Source organism: Micrasema longulum, unplaced genomic scaffold (assembly GCF_059751315.1).
Source record: "Micrasema longulum isolate JH-2025_06_02 unplaced genomic scaffold, ASM5975131v1 h1tg000086l, whole genome shotgun sequence".
In the NCBI taxonomy this organism is placed as follows: domain Eukaryota; kingdom Metazoa; phylum Arthropoda; class Insecta; order Trichoptera; family Brachycentridae; genus Micrasema; species Micrasema longulum.
This window is the reverse complement of record NW_028277292.1, coordinates 242,903-260,036: the sequence shown is the minus strand read 5'-3', so window position 1 is coordinate 260,036 and position 17,134 is coordinate 242,903. Positions and strand designations below refer to the sequence as shown.

The 17,134-nt window shown below is 32.4% G+C and overlaps 1 protein-coding gene across 1 annotated transcript in view; it reads right to left on the bottom strand.

The window, feature by feature from the left end:
* LOC148284822 (teneurin-a-like) overlaps nt 1-17,134 on the bottom strand; it is a 141,017-nt gene that overhangs the window by 1,186 nt on the left and 122,697 nt on the right. Inside the window, exons 10-19 of the mRNA XM_088234203.1 lie at nt 7,168-7,287; nt 6,928-7,092; nt 6,632-6,821; nt 5,846-6,507; nt 5,519-5,754; nt 3,695-4,447; nt 2,928-3,331; nt 930-2,818; nt 665-818; nt 76-430 (exon numbers count right to left, since the gene is read on the bottom strand). Coding sequence (XP_088090329.1) covers nt 76-430; nt 665-818; nt 930-2,818; nt 2,928-3,331; nt 3,695-4,447; nt 5,519-5,754; nt 5,846-6,507; nt 6,632-6,821; nt 6,928-7,092; nt 7,168-7,287 — 4,928 coding nt within the window. The remainder of the gene's footprint in view (nt 1-75; nt 431-664; nt 819-929; nt 2,819-2,927; nt 3,332-3,694; nt 4,448-5,518; nt 5,755-5,845; nt 6,508-6,631; nt 6,822-6,927; nt 7,093-7,167; nt 7,288-17,134) is intronic.

Genomic DNA, 17,134 nt, shown 5'->3' with positions numbered 1-17,134 from the left:
TTGAAATTTTGTTCATAATTCAAGAGCGATATGTATCTGATTTTTGAGAAAAGTATTTGATTTTGAAATAGGTACCTGTGGGTTTTTCTCTAGCTTGCTTTAAGTTGATTGGGTCATTTCCATTAAATCTGTAAAGATGTAAATGAGTAGGATTTGCCACTCTCTGTATTATATTTTCCCATAGTGGAGACATCCATTGTCCTATCAACGGATCATACACTTTTCCATTTGGCATATGCACCAGAGAAGTAACTTGATCTAATAAGCCTCCACAAAAGTCTACTGGTAAGTATATGTATGGATTTGAATCGTAAACCATGTGTCCATAAGGAGATCGCATGATCTCTCTTATTCCTTCTCCATATTGATTAAATACCATTATCGGGGTTCCGCATTGATCTGTTGCTACATAATACTTATGGCGATAAACCTGAAATAGAGATGGGGAAACATTGAACAAGAATTGAATTTATGATTTGATCCATAATTAATCAAAGTTTTATTTAAAACTTTAAGAAATTTTTCACATTTACAATATAAATATGAAAACTTGAAAAGTTATTGAAACTCTATTCCGTAGTCATAAGACTTATAATGCAATATGAAAAGGATAAATTTTTGAGTGATTGTATTAAGGTGGTATGTACAAAATATATTTATTTACCTGTGCGTATATTAAGTGCCCTCGGTCATCATATATGAGCGTGATCAATTTTCCATCTCTTGGAGAATATATTTGGCCAACTTCATGAGGTCTGTCTTGGTTTGTGTAGAAAAACTGAGTAACATTTCCGAAGTTATCTTTTCTTGATGCCAATCTAAAAAGGAATGGAAACATTAAATTAGTTTTAATATTTTTATTTATGTACTTTCAAAAACTTGAGTTAATCTTTAAAAATTAATTTAGAAATGAAATAAAAATTATTTACCTGTCTAAGTGATCATAATAATATCGAACATCAAAGCGTCCCTTTTTTGTGGCTCTCACTAAAAGTCCTTTGGCATTATATTGAAAACGTTCTTCTCTGGCGTTCTGTGTCACAAGACCCCTGTTGTCATAGCGATATTGTCCTTCTCCAAATTTCACAATACGATCCATTGCGTTATATTCCATTGGTATGATATTCCCTCGATACATAAGGGATAACATATTTCCATTATCATCATATCTGAACCCCCACGGTTCCTGAGCTTCTACTCCAGATAGTTGACCATCGCAGTCCCAGGTATAATTCTTGACATTGGTGTATGTATTTACTCCAACATTTTTTGTATAGGTTCTAGTCTGCGATATGCGTCCGTGAGAATCATGAGAAAATTCCATCCTGAATACTTCCATTCTGTGAATTGTAACTGTGATTTGTTTTTCCAAAAATCTGTCATCAGTGGCGCGTGAAAATATTGCAGTTCCATCAAAGACAGTAGTTTCGTTGAATTTTGGTCTAAGTATTTTAAATTGGCTGATAAGTTCTGGTGCACCTGTTTTGCTACTATACGCAAGGTTATGTGTGGGTAGTGTTTGACCTCCAATGCGACCTTGAATGGATGTCAATCTGTAATTTGTATCATATTCATAAGAGAATTTGGCATTGCTAAGACCGGTTTTTGCACCATAGTCAATTCTTTCTTCAATAAGTAAACCTCCTAAATATTGGTAATCCCATCGATAATCCATATCTTTTTCAGTGTGAAGTACTTCACTGGGCATACCGGAGGATTTGGAATATGATATTTCGGTTCTACCATCTCCATGCACAATTTCAGCCAATCGTCCGGATCCATGGTAGCGATATACAATGCGAGCTCCATCTCCCGGGTAAACTGTTTGCAAGAGAGCTCCCGAGTGAGAATAGTGTTGTAGGTATGACCGAGATGATCCAGGAGGTGTATATGTTACACGTAAAAAGCCAAGAGATGGTTGAATGCTGAATGAATGTTTTGTACCGCTTGGTAAAGTTACTTGCCTTAGGCCACCTTCATCATCATACAGCAAAGAAAATCTTCTCTGGCTAGCGAGGGTTATTTTGGAAATAAGATTCCAGTCATTATAAGATATAATTTTAGTTCCATCTTGCACACTGGTTATTTCAGATAACAGCCCGTGACGGTCATAAGTGTATTTTTCCTCAGAACTACCCCAATTCCATCCATCCATTCTATTAAACCTGTCGTAAGATATATTTAGGGGAGCTTCCCCATTAAACGGCACAAATGATTGTGGTAATCCTGCAGGGTCAAATGTAATAATGAGTATCGGTTGGTGATCTCGATCGTAAAATGTTTCTTTGCTGGTGAATTGGTCAAATTCTATACCTAGAACTTTTGAACCATTGACCCAAATCTCGCGATTGAGTGTTTGTTGTGGATTTCTCACATCACCCACTAAGCTGTAGCCAGAGGTCATAGTATTGACGAGGTTATCACCGAATGTTGTTGTTTGGTGAGACCACATTCGCAACATTTCTGCTTCAACAGGGAGAGCTGCTTCAAGAAGTGGATGTTTTGCTATAGCGGAACTCTCTAATTTTCCTCCCCAAGGAGTTATGACAGAAAGGGTCTCATTTGCATAAATATAAGCTTTAGTGGTTTCTTCTTCATTTTTAATTATCAATGCTTTAGAGTTTTGACCTTGCATTAAGAGTTCACTATTATGTTGTTTTTCATTAACTGTTATAGCTTTGACAGGATTTGATACATCTACCACTAAACCATGAGTTTTACTTAATCCTGATGCTATGTTAATAATTTCTCCAGTCGGTACTATAAGAGAAGTGACACGACCCAAATCGTCATATTGATACATAAATGTTTCACCACCCTGAAATAAAAAAAGTAATCGGTTTAACATATTGAATCACATCCAAAGTAAAAGTAAAATATGTAAATTAAATGAGCTAATAAAAAAGCATATAAAATACTCGGCTTACCCCAGATTTACTGTTTAACAATCCAGTATTACTGTCGTAATCTAATTCAATTTCTGACCTTCCCTTCTCAGTCAATTTGGTAAGAAAACCTACACCTGACATTTTTAGTTCGGATTTGTGGTCTTGCGTATTTTCTATAGAACTGACAAGATTACTATAGTCTCTGAGAAATTGAATTTTATTTCCTGAAGCATCAGTCACAGTTGACAGTTTACCGAAACTTGTATTTTTAGAATAGAGGAATGAATATCTGGTTTTGGCAGAAGCTAAATCTTTAGTGGCAACATGTTGTCCATATCTATTAAAGACATATATTTCAGATGTTGGTGGGTAAGGAATGTGAAATTCTCCACTTTCATCATGATTCGGCAAATAATGTTTTAGTGCCAATATGTGTAATGATCCTAGAAAAGAAATAAAAAATCATACATTTGTAACAGGTGTAGAATAGAATATAATAAGATATACAATCTCAAATTTTATTGTTAAATAAAATCTGAGATCCTAGTTTATGTATCTTAGCAATGTGTTTGATTAATTGATTAATTAATTTATTTATACAAAGATACATATTAAAAAAAAAAAACAACAACATATTCCTAACTCTATGAGGCCAAGAACCCTGTGTTGAGTTGGGATACAACATAATAGAAAGTGTAAGCATGCATATTATTAGAATTTTACAAATATTTTTTTTACATAAATATAAATTTTAACATTAATTTAAATATTGAAGTATGGTACTTTTTATATGGTTGAATACAAACCTTGATCTGCTACATTTAGTACTCCATCTGGTGAAACAGAAAGGGCTGATATTGACTGGAATTTGGCATTGGAAGATAGGAGAGTTTCAGCATTGCTGGTTGTTTCTTCTCCATAGTAGTTTGGTGAGCAGGGACAGTTTGGATTCACTTGGTCTGGGGTCCCTCGAGCCTGTGGATTAATAGTAGTAGACAAACTTGAATTGCATTCGCACGTCGAATCCTTCATTTTTGATTGCTGCTTTCCAGCGAACAATGTAATTTTTCCTGAAGTGTCCACACATTTGATTGAATTCACTTTTCTAGAATCAGCATCTGCTATGTATAGTTCCCCTGTAGGAGCAAAAGCCAAAGACAGGACTGTACCCAATACATTTTCGGGTTTTACTTTCTCGACAATCGAAGCATTGACATATTCCGGTTTGTCGTTTCCTTCTAGTTCATTACTATTTGGATTTCTGTGACAGTGTAACGGAGTTCCAGCCACGACTTTGACTTTCATATCGGGTGTTAGCTTCATGACAAGTCTATCGTCAATAAAGTGCAGAGAGCCATCCAAAGGGGAAAGAGAGAGCCCAGTAGGCCACTGGAGTTGGGCTTGGTGTGCTGGGGTAGCAATGTTGCATGGGGCTGGTGTCCAGTGGTTATGGTGACCATGATGTCCAACTAAAGTATGAATTTTTCCCTTCGGGTCCACGGCTCGGATGTTTGTTCCATCGGCAATATACATAGTTTTGTCAGCAGCTATAGCAAGACCTGCAATCAAAATAGATATTAAAGAAACTATGCAGGTACTGAGTATTAATACAAATTTATTCACGGTGGTTTATTTTCACTCTAAATTCAAGTGGATGGTTGATGAAACATGTAAAATGAAAAAATATGGAATTTGCAATCCTTTTTAATTTTTCATACAAATTAATTAATTAAAATAAAAGTCAAATAATTATCTACTGAGATGATATATTTCTCCTCTCACATAAATACTAAGATTCACGCACAAGTATGATAATCATAGCAGAAAAAGTTCTATGATACTCATAATTTACTAAACTAGAAAGAGTCTTTAGTGAGTGAAAATTTTTCTTAAATTAAAAGTAAATTATAAACGCAATATTAGAAAAATGTATTAATTTTTTCGCATCATCCATATCAAAAGACATTTAATTAACTGATAAATTATTGTATCATGTGAGCTTTCAAAGTAAAGTGCGTTGAAATGTTAAATGGCATAAATTCAATTACACAGTGAAGTTTCTAAAAAACATATGAAAAAATATGTTTTAATAAGAATGAACTACTTTATGGTGTCATTTTTAGTGAACAGCTGTTTAGAATAGCCAATAACTTATGTGTTTTGATATATTTCCAGTTTCCGAGGAGCCATGTTTAGCGTGTTTTCATATGTACAGGGTTCTCTTTTTAAATGTCAGGACAATTAATCGACACAACTAGTGACATCACGGGTGGAGTGATTTCAAAATTACAAAACTTAATAAAATCATAGCTCCAATAATACGATTCATAAAAGTAAAAATTTCAGGCTTAGTTTGACAGTCTATAAAAAAAAATCGCTAAACTTCCTCATGACAATTTGTGTTAGTATGTATACTAGAATATTTCATTTGAAAACTTTCTGACACTCACAGATAAACAAAGGCCATTAAAGATATAAATGGAATGTACGTATTTATTACATATTGCTCACTATGTACGATTTTTTTTTTAAATTCTTTATTTTACCGAAATTTTTTATGAAAAAACTATTGTTGTCACAAATAGATGAATCTAAAAATAAATTTTCAGCTGTGATTGGGTGAAATGTACCTTTCGGGTGAGCCAGTTTAGCTCTGATTGCTGGAGACTCATCACCACAGTTTGTTTCATCCCCCGGAATACAACGTTCCCCATTACCCACAACAGCTTCCATATTGATTGTAGGATCTCGTACATCGTCCAGTGAAAGAACTTTAAGGATCTGATGTTTTTCTGGATCTGACACATACAGATGCCCATCAGCCGGTGACACACAGAGATAATATTGGTAGGATACTTGGGTCGCGCTAGAACAAAGAGATCATTCTATTAGTACCGATCGGAAAAAGTATACACCTCGATCAAAATGTAAAGTAGATTGTAATTTGATAAAGTTACCTTATCTGCAGTACTGTGTGAACTGTTCCATCAGGTTTGATTCGTCGAATTAAGTTGAAGTCTCCTACGTATAAACTGCCATCAGGTCCTGATGCGAGAGAAACAGGAGTCAAAAGTCTAGCGTCTTTGGCTTTACCGTTGCAATGGTCCGGACACAAAAGTGGCCTCTGTAATCCGGTTCCCATAAGAACTTGGACAGTGCAAGGATACTGTTTCAAATGTAGAGTTGAACCGTCTCCTTTTTGAAGAATACCTTCGTGGAAGTTGTAATGATGATGAATGTCCAATCCCCAACCACCGATGTCTGAAATGTCTACGTCACAACCTTGCAGAGTTGCCGTTTGTGTTTCCCAAACAGGCTCCCGACATGTACTGTGCTGGTATCCGATATATATCTTTGCTTGAGCGACTCCGTATACTTTCTGTTTGTATACATTTCTTTTATTCCACGCAAAAGTGTGAGTCAGATTTGGATCTGCTTCGTAAGTTTTGACATGCAGGGAGCCCTCGATTTCCACTTTTACATGAACATGGGTAAGTGTTGGTGGGATCACATCATGCGTTAGTTTCATATGTACTGTACTCAAGTAACCAGAGGCTTGTGAAGACTGGTACATCAGGTGTAGATCGGAGCCAGGTATCGGGATAGACTCCTGAACAATCTGTAAGTTAGTTGAGTTGAGTTAGATTAATAAAACTGAAATATTTATACACAATAAGAACTTACATTTGAAAGGAGAGAGGTTTAAATATTTACTCAGATCAATGAGTTTTCTTATTGGTTACCTGAGTTTCGGCAAGTATAAGACTTCTTCCAGGCTGGCCGCCGACTGTATGAGGGGCCCATGTTCCTGCCAATCTCGGAGAAAGTAGTTCATGGTCGTGCGCCATACACGGTTCAGTTCCTCGCGTAAAGATAGAAGACGATAATCCGGGAAAGTTCATGGAAATTTGACGGTTGGGCAGGATGCTGAAACTGTTGTGCAAGAATATCATTACTATCTGAACTCAAATGAAAAATTCGGTCACGGAAACAATAAGATTTACGATGAATTGAGATTGCGAAATACTAAATATCTTACCCTGGTTCGGATTTTCGGTCTTCTTCGTTACTCAGTTGCATATATACGGGAGGCAACACGACTATCTGATTCCACGGTGCAAAAACTGTTTGGGTTAGAGGGTGGAAAGGCGACCTTTGGAACTGCAGCGTTACGGCTCCTCCTCCATTCACGAGAACATCGAACCTGCACAAGATTAATTCATAAGTAACCCGGAGAACACTACTAAGCACATTGTCAGAAAATGGTTTTAAAACTTACCAGCCGCCTTGTCTTGTTAGAGTGAATCCTAATCTTGGGAACCGATCAACGGAGACTCTTAGGCCAATTATTCCAAGGCCCTGAGATGTCAATACTTGTCCCCTCATCACGGAAACTCGGCTAAAAGTTGTCAATTTTATATAAAAAACAGATTCTAATAAAATAATTAAACTAACTAGTGTATGAATTGAAACAACAATCTACTATTAATAAAAATGATTCAAATATCAATGAATGTGGTAAAATTAGCTGAAAGTTATTACACAATAATTATATTTGTGACATGCTTAATTTTTGAAAGTGCCAAAAAATATAATAATATTTTATCAATGTGTATGATTTTACAATTCAAAACTGTTGAAATTGTATATGAAAATTAAAGACCCTATTGGGTCTGTAGACACGAAAAGTAAGTAACCACTTAAAACTTTATTTAAAAAAAGTTGAATATTTGGTATTGCATGTATTAAAAAAATAAATTTATATTAGTTTATGATATTGAAAGCTTAATGAATATGTTATGTTAATAATGAATTTTGTTAATGTTGTTAGTAAATGTTAAGTGGAGTTATAAACCAATTTATAAGATTATTCATCAAACAAAATACATAAAAATATTCTAAACACAAAACATTCTTACCCCGAATATTGATACAATACTTTTATTATATGAACAATCCTTTACATAATATGTAGCGTAAATATCAAAATCCTAAAAGAAGAGAATTTCATGCATAACTTTCCATATCTGGCAGTAAGGTAGAATAGGAAATGTTGAAGCAATTTGTATGGAAAATAATTAGTCAATGGTAAAAGAGGTATAATTTGTAATAAATGCAAATTAACAGACCGGCTGCGGCATCTGTGTCGTTCGATCTTTTCGAGATATTATTTTCCTAAGTATTAAAACATGTTGGTCTATTAAAATTTTATGCAACTAGGCTAAGCTTTATAGAACCTAATTCTGTATTTTATTAAACTATTCGGTATTCTTCTTGGCATTTAAACAGTTAAATCTAATGCTTATGTTTTGAAATGTACCTATAGGACTGCATAAATTGGGATTTATTTTATAACGTTTCAATCTTTAAAGGTTAAAAAGTTTAAACGAGATCCATTGCTGCTTTGATTGAAAATAAAGAAAATAACTTGCTTGCACTTTCAACGGCCAAACTAATACTTACATATTGTACACTAGTATTATTACTGTACAAATATTCATTTATTTACTGTAAACAAATAGGCAATCATATTAATAATTAAGAAAGTTTACAAATACTACCACTTATTAACTAAACATAATATTACGATGTTTTTTCGAAATAAGTTCTCTTTTACGATATTATGTATTGTACCTACCTAATATTATTGAACCCATCTCAAAGAAAAAATAAAATCAAGACAGTTATAAATTTGGAAGTAAATTGAAAAATTATTTTTGATTAATTATGTGCATACGAGTAAAACTGAATTAAGATTTAATTTTAGAGGAGATTTACAAATGAACATGCACTAAATTTTAATGACGAATTGAGTAAAAATGATTAAAAAATAAGCAATACGCGCACTAAGGCCCAAATAAATATTTCTCCCTTATTTAATATTATTCTTATTTATTGTATTTGTTTATATGGGAACGAAAGTATAATTATTTGACTGTTACCGCTTTTACGAAAACAAGAAAAAAAATAACTTTAGTATAAAATAGAACTTCGACTCCTAAATCTGACTACCAACTTGGCTAAATATACATATATTTTTTAATATTTGTAAAATAATGGAAATCTACCGTGATTAAAAAATTTGCAAAAAAATATATTTATTTGGAAAAAACACACATAACTTATACTTAGTTGAAAAAAATTGTAAAGTTAATTCATCAGACGCAGTCTTTTGACTGATAGTTTTGTTAACGATTGTACCATAATGTTTTTCTCATAGCAGAGTGATTGCTAAAAAATTTAACAAATCTTAACGAAATAAGGTTTATTCGAACTTTTGTCAAATTTTCGTGGATTCATGCTCAATATACTGGGATGATTTTACTTTTACGCATGCCCATGATGGTGATTAAAACAAATTCATGCGTACCTAATATACATAATAATAATAGTAAACTAAAATATACACTATACATGTTAAAATTGTTCCATTTTATAAATTAGATTCACTGCGTAAAATTTAGTTGATTCGAAAATAATTATCACAGCAAAAAGTTCGGTGTTAAAGATGAATCTGCTCTAAATGTGCCTTTACAAATAATTTAATGTCCCTACTTAATGTATTATTGCATTAGTGTAAGCTTTGAAAAGTATGTACGCAAGTACTTTAAACAAGAAAATTACTAATATCTTTTTTTTCTTTTCTGAGAGTATCTACCCACTATTATCGCACAAGTATCTACTTTATTTCATTCATTAAATCATTTTACTAAATTCACGACGAATTGTGGTCCCGTGGGTAGTTTCGTGGACTCCGAATCAGGAGGTCCGAGGTTTGAACCCCGCTCCACCACAAGTTGTTTTTCATTTTTAACCCGTTTTTTTCACGACTAAAAAAAGGTCCAAAAATCAAATTGTTTGGGTAAATTATAAGATCGCTAATATTTATTAAAAAAAGAAAAGAAAATGCTAGGTATCTACATAAACAAAATGTTTAATGAAAACAACACGTAAACATTATTATGTATCCATGTTGTATAATATATAATTACGTTTATACACTTCTTCTGAACGTACCTTTTATCATCTACATGCAAAAGAAAGATAACATCATTTTATCTGGATCCAGGCGTAAATACTACATACGTTTTTTACAGCATTTTTTTTAATGAAATCGGTATATATTTTCTCACTCTAACAACTACAAAGAAAATGCTAGAGCCTTAATTGCAAATAATAGTAATAATTCAATCTAACTCTATTTAACAAACTTCAAATAGGTATATATTTTTTAATGAACTTTCAAATTATATTTATTTTCTTTTGTTTAAAAAAATAATCTGGGGTGATATTCCAAACGCTCTCACGGCCGAAGAAAAATCTTTTATCTCGCGTATTTGCATACAAAATACGCGAGATAAAAGTGTTTTTTTACGGCCACGAGTGCGGTTGTGAAAAGCACCGCTGGGGTTCCTTCGTGTGAATCCGTTGGCGATAAGATTTTTTAAGAACGGATTAACAAAAAACTTTTTCTTTTCGTATGTTTTATTTTAAATTATACATTTTTTTCAAGTGTAGTAATAAGGAGTGGCCTTAAATAAGTATGTTTTTTTTTGAAAACTATAATTTGCCTATTAATTTGATTTATTTGTATAATATTGAATTTTTTTGTTTTAATGGCTGTTGTTTTTTAAAATAAATAAATATGATATTTGCAAATATTTTTTTAAAGAAATGATTCATTTGTAGTTATTTCATAAAAAAATCCCCTCAGTTGGAAACAGAACACCTAATTTTGATGCTCGAAACAAAGTGGCGTTTACCCAACGAAAATAGAAATTACATAGAAAATAATTTCATACAACCTAAATCGGGAACGTGAAATAAAGTAAAATATCTCCAATCCTTTGTGGATTACGTTCGTTACATAAAACACGTAACACCATCTAACGGCCGACATTATGAACTGTAAATCTTCAGACATGGGCGTAACAACCGATAATCGACGTGCTGTTTAAAGCAGGTCGCTACCCGCTGAGAGAAAATTACAGAGCCCTTTGATCCTCGCCCGGTCGGGGGAAGTTCGCAACAGGATTCATAGAAAGTGCCGCTCATGTTTGTTTGTCAAAGCAGCCCAATCTACGGACCGAACCTTCTCGAACCTCCCCGAAAATTCGGTGACTATGGAAACATTGTCGGAACTGACATTGATGTTGAAAACTTTTTACAGAACTCCAAATAAATAATAACGTGAATTTGGCTCCCCTTAGCGGTAAAGGATGTTTTTACAGGGTAAATAATGGAATACTGAAGGCTAACAAACCGATACCCGTAAATACCATTTTTCAGATGTTTTTTTTTAAAAATGATTACCTAGAGATTTGCCCTGCGAACGAAATGTATAAATTCGAAGGTTTCCTTTTTTGAAAAGGTATTTTCATGGGATAAATACTAAAATATGACTTCTTGTACATTGTTGTTTTGATATTATGGATGAATACCGATACACAGGCGATTCAAATATGTAATAAACTTTGCTTGTGCGTGCATAACAAGTTTTCATATAAATCATTCAAATGTGCGTGCTTTCACAAGCAATAATTGAATTGAAAGGCATTTGCCATTGGTGACAGACAGAAACAAGATTTTCGACAGAAACAGAAACTTATTTCAATAAGTTAAAGGCGCTGGTTCGTTGTTATGTTAAACATATAACTTATATGTAACAGTTTTTCAATGTACACTACAGGAACTTTAAGTTATTAACTATAAACAACGTCGAAGACTGTCCTTTACTTACAAGTTCTTTAGAATATCTTGTACCCAACAGAACAAGACTCCATACTACATTTAATTTGCCAGTACCTAGGACTAACTCAAAGAAAAACGACTTTTTCTTTAGAGAATGTCATTATTATAATACTGTTCTCTCCGGTCACGCAGACATTTTCATCTCTCCTATATGAAATACAGAAAATTCTTTATGGACAGTACATCCGTTTAGTTTTACGATGTAAGTAATTATGTATGTACTCGTATGTTCATTATTATATTTTTGTGCCTTCTACATTATTTTTTATCACTTTTTTCTTTTCTTATTCTTTAAATTTATCTTGTTTCTATTTACTTTATTTTTAAAACTGCATATACGTATATGTATTTTTATTTTATTTGCAACTTTGAAGTGCCTAACATTTCTCAATTGTTAAATCGCTTTTATTTTGATACCGATAATGTACTTAATCAATAGCTTACACCACTGTGGAAAATTTCTATTGAATGTTTTCACAATTTTCGTTCATATGTATTCTTATTTTCTGTATACAATATATGTAAAAACTGTTGTTTTTTTCCTAAATAAAAATAAATAAAGGAAATACAAATATATAAATATAGAAAATCTTAGAACTCACGAGAAAGAGTCACGAGCCATAAGATGCACCCGGGACGGCGTAAGTACAAACGTAATCGGATACATTCCGATCGCAGGTTACGGCTGAGCCAAGTTTCGGCCAATTTTAGGCCGAAACCGAAACCGCGGTCGAAACTCGTTTTAATGGCCCAAACTGACCGAAATCGAAACTTCGGTCGATCACTATTTACCATACGGCCAAAAAAATTCCTTTTAAACGTAAATTGTTATATAATATATTGCAACGAAGTACCATTTACAATCATTGCCTTTTGTGATATAAGCATTGTTTTATTTTAAAAAAAAACAACAGTATGACGTATACCTAGCAGGGTAAAAACGTGGGCGCAATTCAATTCGTCGTGAACGTAGAACAACGATGCATGTGATTTCCTTCAACTTTACATGAGAGCGGTTTTAATTTTTTATGGACACTTTATCTCAAAACTCGATAAGTAAAAAAATATATACTTCGATACTGGGTTAGTTACATACGTTTTTTTTTCAAACCTAGTATACGAGTATAAAGCCTTCATAAACCTTTTCAAGATCAAATATAAAAGAAAATCAACGTCGCATTTCTCGCACATCCGTCTCTGTTCTACGATTACGACGAATTGTATATTTACTTGGTTCACAGACACATTAACCGGTTGAATTTTCGCGAAAATGGTGCTTTATAAATAATTTCCAATGATTGTAATTATTTAATAAAAAAACAGAATAAAATATACAAAGTAAATAGACGCTACTAAAATGATTATCTTAATTAATTAATGTATATTCAAAATAATTATAAAATTTTATTGTGTTTTATTCAAACGCACACCAATGTAATGCCACGAAAGAGATGAAACCGGTCATTGGCCGATGAAACTATTTGAATTACTGTATTTATTTGAAAGATATCTCATACCTATATTATTATTTATTTCTCTTCATACAAATTTTTATTCTCATAAGTTAGAAATTTAGTTCTAGGACTGTTAAAAGTACAAAGGGAAAATCAACTCGCGATTTTATAAACGTTATTACAGCATCTAAAAATAGTTAGTAATTCTAAGTAAAGATGAACCCATCGTAACATAACAAAGGCATATTTCTTTAGTAAATTATTTTGTTACTTACGGGGTATTATTTATGAACCCTCGATTCCAGGTAGTAAATCAATTAAATATTTATACGAAAGCCTGCGGGAATACTTAATTTAGGGGAGTATTAAATATGAAATTATACTCTGTAATATCAACTTGTTTTTAGAAAGTTGCCTATTATTATTAATATTATCTGAAAGTTACCTACTTATTATTTGACTAACGAGCGCTTTTGCCAATTTACGGCCTTTCTTATTATTACATTTTTTGCTACTTTAAACCAGGTAAATTTATTGATATTTAAAAGGGTGAAGTAAACTCATTGCTTCTATTACATTTCTGTAATCAGCATAATCCAAAAATCTTTTTCTGTTCATGTTGTTTGTGTAAAAAATATGTACAATACAAAACATCCATGTTAATTAAAAATATCTATAAAGTTTTATGTAAAACAAGCATATCAATTAAAAAATAATGAATTCAATATTTTTCAAGCGAATTCTTACATTGGAAATCTGAATGTCGATAGTAAAAAAAAAACTAATATTGTATTTTTTTAAGTATCAATGTACCGTTCCTATTTTTTACATATTTAAAAGCTAATACATTACATACATATTTCAACGTTATTGTGTTTTGTTAAAATACATTTTAGTCATGCGGGCGTTTATAAATGGGGAATTGATTTATGAATAATTTATTTATTCAACAATGAGGAAGCTCAGTGCTACGGGAAATTGGATATAAAAAATGTTTTCTTACACGCGGTAAAAATGAAAGCATGTACGGCGAAGTTTTTCTAAAATGTATAAAAAAAATGGTTCGAATAAAAATGAACTACTTTGAATGGCGTTACGTGTTCTTGTGAATCAACCACCGATGATAGTGTTGTGATAGATTTCTGGTTTACAGGAAGCCAATTCACCAATCAGCAGGACTCACCGTAGAGAACTTGTGACGTCACAGGCGGAGTAATTTCAAAATTGAAAAAACTTAAAAAAATTATAGCGCAGATAATACGATACTTAAAGTTTAAAAAAATGGCTTTATTTAATAGTCAATTCACAAATAAAAAAAATCACTAAATTTACTCATTGTAGTCGGCATTACTTTACGGGTTATTTAACCTATTTGGGTAATGTGTTGACTGCAAATACCGTAAGACTTTATTTCCTTTGTTTGCTTTACAGAATTCATTGAATTATTTTATATCTTCGCATGTTTTGTTTATATACTTATTGTTTTTTGTGTCGGCCTTCAGTCTTTTTACTTTATTTAACTTTTTATCATATCTTTCATAATTTCACGCTGTTTTTTTCTGCGCATTTACTTATTTGAGTTTTATTTTTAAGCACGTTAGCCTGTATGGTTTTTATAAATGCCCCTCGGGCGTTAATGAACAAAATAAATAAATATCAGGTTAAATACATTACACTCCACTACTACTGGAATGAGGATGTTCAGTGTTTTTTATTTTTTTTATTTATTTGTTGACTATTAAACTAAGCTTATTTTTTTTCAATTTTTATATATCGTATTATCAGCGCTAAGAATTTTTTAAGTTTTGCATTTCTGGAATAACTCCACGTGTAACATTAGAGGTTTTCTTCCGCTTATTCTCGATCAGTTCTGCCACTCGGTTCATTCACGGCAAGCAAACCGGAAATCTTCCATAACTCTCTCATCATTGGGTTGATTCACGTGAATCAGTGACGTCGTTCAAAGTAGTTCGTTTTTATTAAAATGTTTTTTATTATTTTATTCGTACATTTTCAGGAAACTTTGCCCTACAATTTAATGCCTCAATTTTCACAATTTAAAACATTTATTCTATTCAGTTTCCCGTAGGGCTGAAGTTCCTTATTACACTGGCTACGTTTTTCACAGAGGATAGAATACAAACTATGTTTGTTGGCTTATGTATAATCTGTGTATGCTTCGGAATATTTAACGAAGCTATGTATTCCAGATTAAACAGTTGACAGACGTCTTACGCTTAGATCAGCTACATCTAAGGCAAGAGGAAAAGTTATTATACCTCCACGCGACCAGCGCACTAAATTCCGTGAACACGCATTTGCGGTCGCAGGCCACGATGACATGGAATGGTCTCCCAGCAGAAGTGCATAACTGCGAGAGTGAAGTGATGTTTCGGAAAAAACTTTAAATCCACTTGTTATTTAAATCATTTAAATAAATCCGTAGCATGTGATATCAAAATAAATCGTTTTTATTTAAATTACATATTTTAAGTTAAAATAAATTAATATTTACGGAATCACTTTGTAAAGCGCCCTTGAGGTATTATATTACGAACATGGCGGTATGTAAGTTATCCATAATAGTAAAGTTAATAAATATATATGCTGCCGATATGTACTGAAAAATACCTGCAGAAGCCGAATTCAGCAAGCAAATTGTCATATTAATATGTGAAGTCTAACTTGCATTCATACGGCCTCTGGATGCGTAAATTTGTCCACGAGATCTAGCATTGTTAAAGTAAGTTTTTAGGAATATAAAAACGAGTATTTTTCTGTATATTTGGATTACCTATATATACAAGTTTTGTCCGTTTTTCACCAAATTTAAAAATGAGCATGGTGATCATTTTTAAATATAAATATCTAAAACGCACTCGGTGAGCATGACGTGTGACGTCAAAGTGATGTGAAGTTAACGGCTAGCCGTTTTATATGTACTCGTTTAAAAACCAAAAAAATATGAATGAAACGTTGTTTTATTTACGATTCTTATGATAGTTTTATCATTAGAATCGTAAAAATCCGCTCTAAATATTTATAATACTTTGAACGTTATTCCTATTTCGTGAAAATACTCTTTAATACGTCAAAATTTTTATTGTACTCAAGAAAACGTGTACAAAAATACAATTACGGGTAGCGATAAATTTATTTATTTCTGTGCGACAAAAAAGTATTCAAGTAAGCAATGCCTATGAAAATTCTAAGTAATAATCATTTGTAATGAACCCTGAGGTTTCACTCTGTAGCTAGAGGTCGTTATGTTATCTAGCACATATTTGTAAACGATTTTTGGTAAATAAAAACACTAGAAAGTCAACGTTTAAATTATTTAAATGAGGGCTACCGTCCATGCGCTCTGTAGCTGCAAGACGTGCTGCTATCAGTAATGAAATTTTATCGTAATTGGAAACGAGGAACTAGAATCCCAACTGCCCATACCATACTTACTGTACGGCGCCTTTGAGGGGGTTTTTATGAAAATGACGTTATATAAATTATCCATAACAATAATAATTATAATTTAATCTAACTGTACCTGCCTAATATTTTATTTTTTTGTACACTTTAATATTGTAGTTATTTTATCTTGTTTGAAAGAAGGAAGAAGGGACGACTGATAGCTTTGTATTACTCCGTATGGATCTGCCAGCGAAAGGATTTTTAAGTCCGAGTAAATAAAAAACTTTTTTATTATTTTTATTTTTATTGTTTCATTATTATTGTAATATTTTATTTATTTTTTACGCGTGGAATGATGCGGAGTGGCATTTCGATGTACGCTTTTCTTCTTCTTTTTTTGACATTGTATTTAGTAATGCATAGAAAACTATAATTGGCCCATAATTTTGGTTTATTTGTAAATATTTTTTTTGTTGTTGTAATGGCTGTTGTTTTCTTTTAATAAATATAATAAAAAAAAAAAAATTAAAAGAATTTCTGAATTAACAAACTAGGCGCGTGCTATCCGGCAGAGGATGGCATATTTCAGACAAATTGTCTAAATCTATACGGCACGGTAAAATTAAGGTGGAT